This window comes from Gambusia affinis, linkage group LG01, assembly GCF_019740435.1.
Source record: "Gambusia affinis linkage group LG01, SWU_Gaff_1.0, whole genome shotgun sequence".
NCBI lineage: Eukaryota > Metazoa > Chordata > Actinopteri > Cyprinodontiformes > Poeciliidae > Gambusia > Gambusia affinis.
In genome coordinates, this window is record NC_057868.1 from 16,368,381 (window position 1) to 16,381,656 (window position 13,276).

Consider the following 13,276-nt stretch of genomic DNA (forward strand, 5'->3'; position numbering starts at 1 on the left):
CCTACAGTCAAAAAGTAACGCCACCAAACTCTGAGAAAAAGTAATGAATCTTTTTGCTTCATTGTGACATTTAGCAAATAAAAATAATTTTAGTAATTCTAACTGACCTAAAACAAGAGAAGCTTGGTCAAACTTAACTTCAGACAGTGAGAAAAAACAGGTGGATGTATGTTTTTATTCGGTGTGTGTGAACTTCTGGTTTTAACTGAGAATGAGTTTCCACAGCCAATCAGATGTACGTCATGCTTCAATGTTTCAACATAATGCTCAAGAGTTTCTGTTTCTGCATCATAAGTGTTTCCTCACTCCCCACTAACTAGTAGCAATTTTACTAGGAGGTACACCAATAAATTGGCCCCGATTTCCTTAATTTTGAGTGATCAGCCGATACTTACAGGTTGAGCCTACCTCCGCAAAGGTCTAAAAGTAAGCCACTATCCCCTTTTGCCCACCAGGTCAGGTGTGAATGCGTGCAGTTAACAGTAGTCACCCTCTTGGCTATGTAGAAACGTTGACTTTTCAGACAAAAGTCAGAATTTTTGCTTCACCCAAAATCAAATTTAGCAGGTCAGGCAAACCAGAAAACTGTAAATGGTGCAGCCTAATTTTTATTCATTAAAAGGGTGAACGTATAGGCTTTAGAGCTTGAAAGAATTCTTGGACAGCAAGATTTTGTCTCTGATAAAATAAAACTAAGGTAAACAAGTAAGCCGAGATTGTAGTCATAGAGGTCAACACTGTATGATGCTGTATCAAGAAACTCATCATCAAAGAACATACTGTTAGATAATCCTTCCACAGACTGAAAAAAAGTGGGGGTTTTCCATTTTAGTACACTCAGTGAGAAGGGAAAAAAAGGTTATTAAGAATTGAACTTGCCTGTGATAATTCAGAGCTGATGCATCGCAAACGAGAACCTTTTCACACCACTATGAGTTTGCAAATCAAAATACTTCCCCTGCTTGGTGACCATTGTATCTTATCTGGCGCCGATACTTCTTTTTTCCAAGATGCTGCATTTACAGCTTGATACCACAAGGGGGCAGGGTTTCTCCGCTCTAAGAAAAAAGCAATTTCGGTCAGAATGAAACCAGTCCAACTACCTCCCTATTTACAGTAAATGCTTGACTTTTCGGTTAACCACGGCCTGTATCAGCCTAGTATGAACACAGAAGAGTTGCAGTTGGGTTTTTCCTGAAACAACTTTAGGATAAACTGCATTGAGTTGAACTTCTGTGAGTGTGTAGTTCAGAGGAGCTCAGTGAATCCCAGTGTCCTGACGTTACGTTGGTGTATTCAAACGTAGGCAAATGGAGGGTTTTGTAGACATGCTTTGGTTTAGTTGTGTATTTGAATGGCAGGTGCTGTTTCTGTCTGTTTAGGGAAATAACAACATGCTCCTCCCACGTGCCCTCACCTCCAACCTCCAACGGACATCAACTGACAAAAATCCAGGTGAGGTACCTCCCCTGTTGCCCTGCTGTTTATATGTTTTGAGTTTTAAATTTAAAAAGAAGTGGCACTGTAATCCGATTATTAGCAGAAAAAAAACCCCGCCTCATACACACATTTTTTTTTCGGCTGGACTAAAGAAAAATTGACTTGAGCTTAATTTTTTCAGACGTTTGCCTCTGTTGCGTTTGGAGTGGGAAGCCATGGTATAAAACGTTAAAGGGACGAGCTAAAGAGAAGATCCGCTCAGTCACAAGGCAGAACTATGAAGAACTGTGTGGGATGCTTGGAGTTGCCTGGGGGAACAACAGCTTTCTGAATGACTCTGCTTTCATGTTGTACTTTTACCCTCATACTTTAATTTAAGATTATCTGTCCTTAGTTTAAATTCTTCTTTAAATACACTGATGTTTAACTTTGAACTTTCCAAAGCATCCCTACTATCCTACCTTTGCTTCTGAGGAGCACGCCACAGGCTGTATGTAATCAGAGTGAATGTAAATGCTTTTCCATGGAACATCCCCTGTGAGATTTTTGCCCCTCAGCCTCATTTTTGTGGATGTGACCCCCGGTGTTTTCTCGCTCCTTCTCCACAACCCATGCAAGGACAACATCGTGATTCTCCTCCTCAGCGCCAAAGTATCACCAAAACCAATCAGTCTGCATTCTTTAAGAAAAGAGGATCTTTTTCTTTTGGTCTGTCTTATCCTGTGATCTTGGCGTAGAGTTTGTAGAGTTGTTTGTGAGGAAATTAGAAGGTTTTCAACGTTGAAGTTGGAGCATATTCTGAGTTTTTGTAAGCTGAGGTAAGCTAATGTTTTATTTTTTTATCTTTATTTTCATGACTCAGGATTTTTAAACTTTCTACATAAACAATATTGTTACTAAACTACCAACTCAAGAGTCATATCTGTACTATCTGATTACAGCAAATCCAATTTGGTCAGAATAAAACAAGGTTTTATTGCACTACTTTCAGTCCAGTGACTGATTTCCCACAACTTTTCCAACTTGTGCTTCCTCGACTTCAACTTTTTAGAACTTTGGATTTGGTGGCTGTCCTCCTGAAGGCACATGGTGATGACCAGCCAAGTTATTCTGCGGGGTGACGGGTCATCACTTCCACTGCCCACTCACTCTGGCTGGGACCAGGCCATGAAGGATTGTGGATTCTCAGAGAAAGGTCAGTCCGACGCCTCAGAAAAAGGAAGTCTGTCTGTTGGACATTTCAGATTTGCATGTTACAAGTCTCTACTTCATCCAGTTGTTCATTTTCGGGCCTGTAAGTATAATATACTGAGTAAATTATTCCTTGTCGCGCCATCAGAGCTTTATCCTTATGGGAGGGATGAAATGTGTTTGGCCTTTTAGTGGCAAGAAGCCGGTTGAAACAAAGAGGAGTATTCTGCTGCTTTCTGTGATTGAAGAGATAATATCGCTAAGGACAGCTTTGCCTTGTGGGATACCACGGAGTTCAATTCTTGTTCCCATTCTCCTTGTCCTTCCAGATTATTAGTTGGTGTAAGCTCTATGCTGGTGACACCGGCTGTACTGAGTTCTAAGACTGATCATATTCCATGGTAACACGATTCCTGTAAATGGTGACATAATTTGTTCTTCAAGCCCTTCTGCTTAATTGAGTCTCAGAAATGTGTTCCTAAGCATAATTTCAAATAGGTGGCTTACTTTTATATTTAAAATAATATTTGGAAGCTCACATTAAACACTAAACCGGAGATGATAAGTCTGGCATGTGTTTGCTTTTGCTTATCTCCAATGTTACCCATGCTGGATCAGCATCAGATTCTGCAGAACTTTGCTACGAGAATATTTGCTGCTACAAACAGAATAGCTTTACTCACTTCAGTTTGGGCTTCTCTGTACTGATTCCTGTTAATGATGTTTATAATTTCTTTGTGATGTTTCCCTGCTTTTAGCCCTCACTAGTCCACTCAGCGTAGAGTGTCAGGGTTCAGGACTTTGGTTGAAACCCTCTGGGCGTTGTGAAGAGATTCCTTGTCTTCATATCTGAGGTTTCTACCTCATTCTTCTGCCATGCTGCTGTTCCTGCAGTGTATTTGACAACTGCCAAGGTGTGGCCATTGATTGTTAGGATTTTGTTTCTTTTACTGTACAACTTGCTTCTCAAAACCTTCTACTTTGCATTTGTTTGGGGCTGGTTTCCTTTGGTCTCACCAAGGTACCAATTGCCTGTGGAATCAAAAGGCATTCATAGCCATCTTTAATATCTGTAATGCTGCTTTCTGGTAGCGATCACCTTCCCCCTCTTGTGCACAGTTTGGTTACCCTTATCTAGTCTGAATTATACCCCAATGTCCTTGCTGCATATCTTGGTTTGGTGGATGCCTATCTCTTTCTTAATATACAGCTTGATTTCATCCATGTTGTGGAGGTGACTGATTGTGGCTCTGTTTTAAAACTCATATCCATATCCACTTGTTCTTTGATGGTCAGACTAGAGATGCATCGATCCGTTATTAATATCTGTGTCGGTCTTGATATTGAAAACATTTCTAGTTTGGGTAACAGTAACAATGTGCCCAATCCATAAGGGCAAATTTATTCAGTCTAATTCTATGTTTGGTTTTCTGAGCAATGTCGTGGTTTATTATTTATTTTTATTGTACACGTTTGACCAAAATAGTCAACCTATGGCTTTTGTTAGTTCCAGTTTCTTTATTATTTATTTTACATCGGCTGTACTCCTAATTGCACTGACTGACCAAACTAAAGTTGTGTTGTTTTTAGATGTTTTACCGAGCTTGTGAAGCTATTGGTGTATTTACTTGTACTGTACCCGTGCAGAATTATCAAATCAATTTTAATTCAGTACTTTTATGTCTGTGTCTTTTGTTTGTTTAAAAAAAGACTTAAAGTCAATTCAGCTCTGATTTTCTGTATCAACCAATAATAAACCTCTGATAGCCGTATTGGTATTGGATGTGAAAAAAGTGGATCGGTGCATCCCTGCTTCAGACCTTCAGAACCCACTGAGCTTTTTCTATGACAGATCTCACGTATTCATCTGCCCTGTCAACTAGTAGCTGTCGGCCAGAAGCTGATGTTGTATTTATATTCCTTTGGTAATCTCAAAGCACTTTGATATGGTTTTTTTTTTTAAATCTGTGAAAACATCTGTGTATATATAACCTTTACTTTGCGGTGAAGCACGCATTTCGCAGTTCTCTCCAAACTGATCTGATTCAATGTGTCGGCTGAGGTATTGCTGTGACCTTCTGGGTGTCGAGCAGCTGACCCCGGATCAGATTGAGGTTGGTGACATTTTACACCTCAGTGCCTTCGTATGGCACATTAACCCTTGGATGGGACTTCATAATAGGGTGTATAAATCTGTGGAGTTGAAGGCAGCAGGTAGAAGTCGGCATTAGCAATGAAAAACAGTTCTTGACTTCAACAAAGCCTCCCCGGATTGCTCAGTTAGTCTTAAAGATTAATTAAACTGTGGAGCACTGCGGAAAGAGAGGACTTTACTGCCTATTTGCATAATGTTCATATAGTTTGTGCAATTTTGCTAAATTGAGAGAGGGAGAGGAGCGGAAAGGGAGGTTTGCACTTATCGTAAAACAAAGTGTGACACCGTTAACTGCTGCACTGCTTTTAGTAAAGATCCGTCTCTGCTTCGGAGTCGTTATCACCCTCCTTATTATAGATTCAAAAACAACACACGCGCACAAAACGCCCCCCAAACGCTCGCTTTGGTTGACACACTCAGTTTAGCTTTGTGGGATTGTGTGTTTGCATTTGCATGTGTGAGTGTGTGTGCAGCAGGCTGAGTTATGAGCGTGAATGGAGTGCACGGTGTTTGACCATGTGCATTGTGTTTTATGAGATGAGCAAGCTTTAATGACTCTGTCACCAGTAAATGGGTGCTGATTTGTGGCACAGCTGTCGCTCCACACTCTCCCATCACACATTTAGACACACAACCAATCTGCATCTGAACTGAGGCCACACCTAAACGTCCACATTTACCATATATGTGGAAAATGTTATACTGAGATGTGACGTCTCACGCGGATTTTTGGCACAAACTGTCTCATAGATGCATTTTGTGGCAACATAAAGTAAATGAAGTGTACAGTCTAATCAGGAAAACATTGCATGTTCTCAGATCCAGGCAGCAGTTCTACTTAAAATCTGATATTTAAAGGTATATAATGTAAAATAGAATTTTTTTTTAGCTTTATGTTATAATGTTATTCTCTCATCAAAAACGTACCAGCAGTGTTGCCTTGATTCTTTCATGCATGTTTGAGAAATCCTTTTCTTTCCATGGCAACCATTCATCTGTACAAAGCGGCTGGGTGGACTTAGCGCCACCTCCTGCTCAGAACTTCCACCTCATGGAGCATCCCTCCCCTCGACTCCTCCAGTCAGTTCCTCCAGACTAGCCGGCAGCAATTAGCAAACACCTGGTGGAACTGCCCGTCTGCTGAGCTCTTTATAGGAGCTACTTCTCAGTGCAACACTGGCAAAAACATTGTAAAAGGGTTGATACAGGAGCAATGTTGTGATGACTTCCCAAAGACAGAGTTTCAGGAAGAAAACAAGAGTTTTTAAAGAGACAGAGGCCCAATTTCAAGGTGTTAAATTAGGAAGTAATTTTTATTTATTTTAAGACATATTTGATATAAATATCATTTTATTAACAACCTAAGTTAACATAGTTACTTGATTATGTTATAAATTGGCACAATGTGCTTGAAAAAAACATAGTACTGCCCCTTTAAGTAACTCATCTCTTCTACTGAATTTATTGACCTATAAAACCATCTGATGTAGTTCCTATGGTATGTTTTGTGGTTCCATATAGCATATTTTTTATTTTATTCAGTAAAAAGCTGCATTTTCAACTGCTCACTCAGCATGAATATTTTCCAATTTGCTATTGGAAAACATCTATAAATGAATAGATGTTTATTATAAATAAATTAATAGTATAAATTTATTGTATGACTTAGATTAGCAATTTTGGAAGACTGAAGCAATCTGCTGGGTTTCAAATATATTGTGTTTCTGTTTTATTCAGAGTGTAAGCATATTTAATTGGTTTATTTGTGCTCTATAAGACATGCATAGTGGCCGGCCTAACCTTAAAAAGTTGATTGGGGAAATGCTGTCTTAAAAATCCAAAATTGTCCCTAGTGGGATCAGGAGGTGCTGGTGTCTATCTACAGCTACATTTCGGGCGAGAGGCGGGGTCATTTTGTCCCGCTAACCCCTAGAGGTAACATGTCAGAATGGACCAGCTGTAGTTTGGTATTAAGAAATAGAATTTATGAATTCAACTTGCCGATTCTTTTTCAACCTCATACATCAAGAACTCATTATGGAGAACGGAAAAATTCTCCACAGTGTGAACAACCACCTGATCCAACCAGCTGGGGGTCGATAGAACAGGACAGACAGATATAAGACATCTGAGGAACACAAGATGTTGGGGTCCCCAAAGCTTAAGCTGTAAGCTGCTGGAGGTCAGATCAACTTGTCCCAGATAGTTCCTCTGAACCAGCTCTGGCTCCTTCCTGCCAGTGAGGTGTCCACTACATAAAATTATTCTTCTGGGAAAGAGAACCAAAAACTGGGTGGCAAGCAAAGACTTTTTGTAATCCCTCAAGTCATTGTAGTTTAATATTACAAATTGCTTAAGGACATCAAATGTTTAAAAATGAGAGGAAAAAACAAAAATAAAACAGAAGCAAAATACTTTTTCACATGACAATATATCATTTTATCTAAGAGTCCCGTAGCAATTAAAAGGACTTCCAAAGTCAAGAAATTAACCAAAGTTGTGTCAACACATAAGTTAACAAAACACAAGTTTTTAACTCGATATTCTAGTTGTTACTAGAAAGCTTTCGGTCAATTCTCTAATTGAACTTATAAGCTACCAAAAGAACCGGGTTAGACTGAGACGCCAATGTTCTCATGGGGAATTGAGAACATTCTGAAACGTTTCCTGTTGATCTCATCATGGAGGTTGTTTCTGGTGCAGCAGAGGCAACCTTATGCCGGTTTGATAAGTCTTCCTCAGTATTTTATTGCTTTAGTTATGTAGAGCTTCTTTTTTGTACTAAGTTTGGGATAGTCTGCTGTAATCCCAGCACACCGCCAGCAGATGTCAGTGTTGTAGAGTGTTTCAGGAGTTTTAAACTCCAGCAGTAGTTTTATTTTTAGTTTTGTCTGCCAGCACTTGCTCCTCTTCTTCATCGCTTTATTGCATCAACTTGCAGCTGTTCAGACAGTTGTGTTGATCTGTCCATCTGTCTTGTTTACAGACTCTGAGCTCGCTGACAGTGTAGCAGGTGTGCCCTTTTGATTTCACCGAAATGTCAGATGACGGCGTGTGTGAGGAGTGTTTGTCTTATCAAGTTTGGAATGATTTCCCATGTTCTGCTCTCCGTCTCTACTACCGCCTGCTCCTTTGTGTCCCCCCCACCTCCTCCACCCCCTTCATTAAGCGGTGGGGCTGCAGCGGCGATTCCACTCATGTGTGCTGCACCTTGTTGACTTTAGGCTCATTAGGAGGCCAAATGAATATGACGAGTTTTGACATTAGGCTACAGCTGGAACAAATGTGCCAGCCGCTCGCTTTTCAGCCCAGCCAATTCCTGCCCCTTCAACCCCCCCCCCCACCCGCCCTTTACCACCCCCCACTCTCCAATTTCTTACCAAGCATATGCAAACATGCGCCTGCTTGTTTTCGGAGAATAGCTTGATGGGTTTTTCTGCAATATTGGGAGATGTAGATGCGAGGCCTGTGTTGTTGAATTGAATTGCACGCTTTGATGCAGAGACAGATTGTAAAACTGTGCTTTTATTAAATCCTTCATTAGGATTCATCAGTGAGATTGGATCAGAAAAAGGTCACCGTGCAGATGCACTACTTCTTTCCTCTTTGTTACACCCCACCCACTCCTTTATATATGTACATCCACCCTCCTCCACCGTGTTTACCCCCATCTTCGCCTTTTTGACTCCACTCAGCAAAAGGCATCACCTCATACTTGCTTTCCTCCCTCGCTAGCTTTTACCCAAAACAAATTTGCAATGAAAATGGGTAAAAATGATCATCATGGGCCTGCTAGGGAAACACAAGGTGAAAGTGACATTATCCCGCCCCACCACCCTCACTCCTTCACCCCCCTCCAACCCTGTCGTCCTCGCAGCCTGGCGCCAGTGGGACGGCTGTGCCACAAATCATTTGTATACTCTCATTTCTGCAAGCGGCCCGTGATGTTGCTTACTGCTTAGCGAGCAGATGACTTTTAGAAAGAAGAGTGAATTTAGAGGAAGGGGATGACGAGATGGGGAGATGAGGGAAGAGGGGCTGCAGGAGGGAGGCGTGGGGGGGTCATTTGTGGCGCACGAGGAACGTCTGTGGGAGTTGAAATTGAGAGGGAAATTGTGTGCGCCATATGTCAAGTTCTGCAAAGGAGGTTTTCATGGCACACCTTGTGTGTGTGTGTGGGTGTGCGTGTGTGCGTGTGTGTGTGTGTTTTTTCTGTTGCAAAATGAACCATCTGGATTGTTTATTGAATCACCTTCACCATTGTCTGTGTTCCCTGCTATTATCAGTGAAAGAGCTACAGGAAATGTGCTGCACAGATTGTCTGTAGCTTAGTGTTTGGTCATCTTTGTCTGTCTCACATGTTAGCTCTCTCACACACACGCACACACACCCTTCCCCCATCCAACGGCCGGTGCAAGACATGATTCTTCTGCTCTGATGAATATGTTCTCCACGCAAGTCTGAGCACCGAGGTTCCTAGCAGGCAAATGCAAGATGTTACCGGGGATTATTTCACCTGCAACACAAGCACAGATTTATTTATCTTCCGGCTTCATCAAGCAGCTATATTACATCTGAAAGTGCAAAAAATGTGTCGGCTATCATCGCTCCTTTTCTCACCCCCCACCCACACATCCTCCCACGTTCACACGCTTGCTCACACATCCCCTCGGTGTGGAGTAAATATAGAGCAGAGACAGTGTGGCACAGTGACCTGCAGAGGAACTCGTACACTTCGCCTGCTACTTCCACTGGGGCCTGTGCTTTCAGGAAAGCCATGAAGTATTCATGGCTTAGTCACGGGATCTGTGAGGCAGGGATGGCGGAAACGGTAGAGTCTCTGGAAGTGCACTGCAGGCGGCTCAGCAGGGCTCAGATGATGTTACACAATATGCAGGTGCAGGGATCCGCTGTCAGCTTCTGTTCGCTGCTTGATCTGTAAAGGAGAACTGCATCTCCATGAAACATTTTCACCTTACAGGACTTAAGTTTCATTTGATCTTGTACGCGTCTGCTTTACATTGGTCTGATCGTGTTTCCGTGTCTCTTGTGTTTGCATGTTGTCTTTCCGCCCTACTACCCGCTTTGAGAGACCGTCCCGTTCTTCCTTTTCACCCCAAAGGCAGTCTGTGAGGTGGGCGTCCCGAGTGCGAGCACATTGAGAAGGAGCTGTTTGTGACCCACATTCATATGACCCAACCCTGTGGGGCCTCAGGAGAGCTTCAGGGCGGCCGTGCCCTCTGTGTGGGGCGCTATGGTGAGGCAGAGACTCTGAATTTTGCAGCTCATGAACGTCGAAGCTTCCTTTTTGTCCAAAGAGACTACAGTTAGTGAAGACTGGTGTCTGCTTGTTGTTACCCGTCCGTCCATCTATACCCACTTACCCTTGTGGGGTCATTATTCAGCAATATGGTGAATCTTTTGAACGCTCTAGAAGTGATTGTTTTGTAGGATTGTCCTGTATTTCACTCTTCCTTCATCTCTGACCCACTTCTCTGTCCCTGAGATAACTTTTATTTGTTAATTGGCACTATGTAAATGATCTGAATTGAATGAAACTATTTGTTTAGCTGAGGGAGAAAGTCAGATTTTTTTCACCATGTTTTTAATAACTGATGAGCTTAAAGGGATCCACGTCTTGTTGAACATGTTGGGATGAATATCTTGTAATTTTCCTTTTAATGTAAAAGCTGTGGTTTGTGATGCGTAAAAAAACCCACATAATTACTTCAACATTGTTTATATATTTATTACAATTCTTCGCGATATTTTAACCTGCGGAATGATTACTGGACCGATGAAGCAAGTAGGTTGTAGTGGATTTGAGCCTTTAAACAAAACAGCCCACAAAACATCTGGATTGGGGCAAACTATCTCATAAAGTTTTCATGTGTCAAATACGCAAGAGATCCGTTGAAACAAACAGAAAAAAAAGGCTTTAATCCACTGTTTACCGTATTAGCTAGATCTAACACCAATAGCAAGAGCTAACAGAACATCAAGACAAGATTATGAATGGATTTGTTAGTGAAGCATCTTTAAGTCTTTTTAACAAACCATTCTAATATATTTGAGAAAATATTTTGAACCCGATGCTGACCGTAACCAGCTGAATCCTGTTCATCCACGTGGTTCTTCTCATTTTAATTTCCTTTTCTCATTTCTGCATTCAATTCAATTTCAACGCCCTCCAATTCAAACTGAAGGAGCTGACGGAGCTATGAACGTAGAAACTAGTATATGTTATTTCCACAGGACGCATTACAGCTAAACATAAAATGAATTATTTAAATTTATGAAAGCTAAACGGCCTACAATGTTTTTACGTTATTGTTTTTAGAACTGAAATAAATGTTTCCCATAAAAAGTATATTTTTGCCACTAATGGTGGATTTCTATAAAATTGAACATGATTGGAAACAAATTCAAATTAGTTTTGCTTAGTATTAATTTTACTGTTTTTACTAGAATCGCTAGTATCCTTAAATAAATTTTTTGCTGCACCAAAGGTAATGTTATGACTATCAAATGAGTTAGAGCAGATATTTTTATGTTATTGAAATTAAAATTGGGCTGCACAGTGAAGCTGCTGGTAGAACAAAGTTCCCGGGTTCCAGTCCAAGATTTGGGTCGGTCTGCATTTGGTCTGCATGGTCTTCCTGTCAGAGACAAAGACTTCAGTTTGAAAGTCTGACCCAAGTCACAGTTGAGAAGCAAAAATAAAAATAAAAGACTTCAGGTTAGACTTCAGTCCTAAAGACTTGGGACTTGAGTCTTGCTGCTAGTTTTTATCTTGTGTAATGTAGAGTGAAAGGTATGTGGCTCATGGGATGCTAATGGCTCATAGCAGTCTGTTCATAACAATGACCACATGAATGTCTCACCAAATAAATGTTGTATTAAATGACGTTGGATCATTTAGGAAGCAAACTAACCTATCGCTGACATTTTCGTCCTGCTAAGCTAGCGGCGACTCTACAAGGACACGGAGATGTTGCGACTCATCAATCATTATTTTCTCCTCCATCCTTGTCTCTGTCATGATTGCTGTGTGATGACACAGCAATGTTACGTTTTGGTGCAACAAAACACCAACATGTTTACTGCAGTGGGAGGGGCTTCGCTGGAGCTCGACTTTAAGGTGTCTTGTAGACCTTGAAGGGTCTACGCGAAAACCAAGATCCTGAAACATCACTGTGCGTTGACAGCTCAACCTCTGTCTGACCATGCTGGCCCCTTTAGAGATGCAAAAGGTGAGAATAATGTGATTTTGGGTGGAAGAATTCAGACTTGGCTTGCACTTTTCCCTCAAAGGGCCTGAGATTTGACTTGTTTCTGGAAAAATGACTTGTGAACATTTCTGCTCCCTGTGCATGTGTGGGTTCACTCCAGGTACTCTAGGCTTCCTCTCACAAGCTGCTTTTCCATGACAACAACTTTGTTGGTATTCTGTTAAACACAAAAAATTCCCAGTTTTGATGTTTCAATTAAATAAGAAACACAATATCAAAATCATACGTCAAAAGGTTTGTTCACACGACCATCCATTAAAAGACATCATCCTCCTACCACTTCCTGTCGTCTCCTTTGTCTTTATCGCAATTAGTAACACCCTGTTAATCACGTGACTCATGTGATGCGAAAAAACAGTTTCTGTTGCAGTTTTGCAAAATACTCATTTATTTGCAGCTGAAAATCCACCTGATCGTAGCAAAAAACTACTTATTGACTAACATAAGTTTTTTTTTTTTTTTTTAAATCAGCATGCTTCCGTCAAGCAAATTTATTTTTGTAATTCCAATTTCTGCAATTATATGGCCAATTGAAACACAACTAATGTCCAAAAACCCAACTGTTGGGTTAATTGGTCTCTTTCTCAATTACCCTCAGTTGTGAAAGTGCACAGTACATAATTGTTTGTCCTGTGTGTGTGTTTGTGTTACCCTGGTGACCTGTTCCAGGGTAGCCTCTGCTTATTGCCCAATCACTGCTGAAAACACACCACCCCCACTGCCACTCTTGCAAGGATAATAAATAATGAATGGATGGAGATTAACACTAGAGGCCTTTAAGTTTACATGTTCAGAACATTATTGGGCTGAACTAAAGAGAACTGAAATGATTTCCAACATTAAAGAGTCTGTCTCATTGACACCACAGATAGAGGAAAAGCCCAGCAAAACACATAATCGTTTCTTGCATAAAATAAACATTAAGCAGCAATAACAAGTCATTGAAGTGTGGGATTCAGAGCTCCTTTTAAAGATGAGAGACAATCGCTACTTTTTCTAGTAGAAACAGAGGTCTCCTTCTGTGGAAAAGTATTGATTTTGTGTTTCTCAAAGTCTCCCTGAGTCAAAAGTGCTTCCAGACAAAGTTTGTTTACGTCCTCATTACGGATGAGGAGCGTATCCTCCAGCAGCTTGCTGCTGTAACCGGTGCTTTGTACCATTTCAGGTGGCACACAAAGTTATCTTGTTCGGCAACAGA

The 13,276-nt window shown here is 41.0% G+C and overlaps 1 protein-coding gene across 1 annotated transcript in view; it reads left to right on the forward strand.

Moving 5' to 3' along the window:
• The first annotated feature begins 1,424 nt into the window (after positions 1-1,424).
• Positions 1,425-13,276, forward strand: part of myt1b (myelin transcription factor 1b) — a 138,076-nt gene continuing 126,224 nt past the window's right edge. The window contains exons 1-3 of the mRNA XM_044128211.1: positions 1,425-1,455; positions 1,622-2,258; positions 2,492-2,635. Coding sequence (XP_043984146.1) covers positions 2,527-2,635 — 109 coding nt within the window. The 5' untranslated portion in view covers positions 1,425-1,455; positions 1,622-2,258; positions 2,492-2,526. The remainder of the gene's footprint in view (positions 1,456-1,621; positions 2,259-2,491; positions 2,636-13,276) is intronic.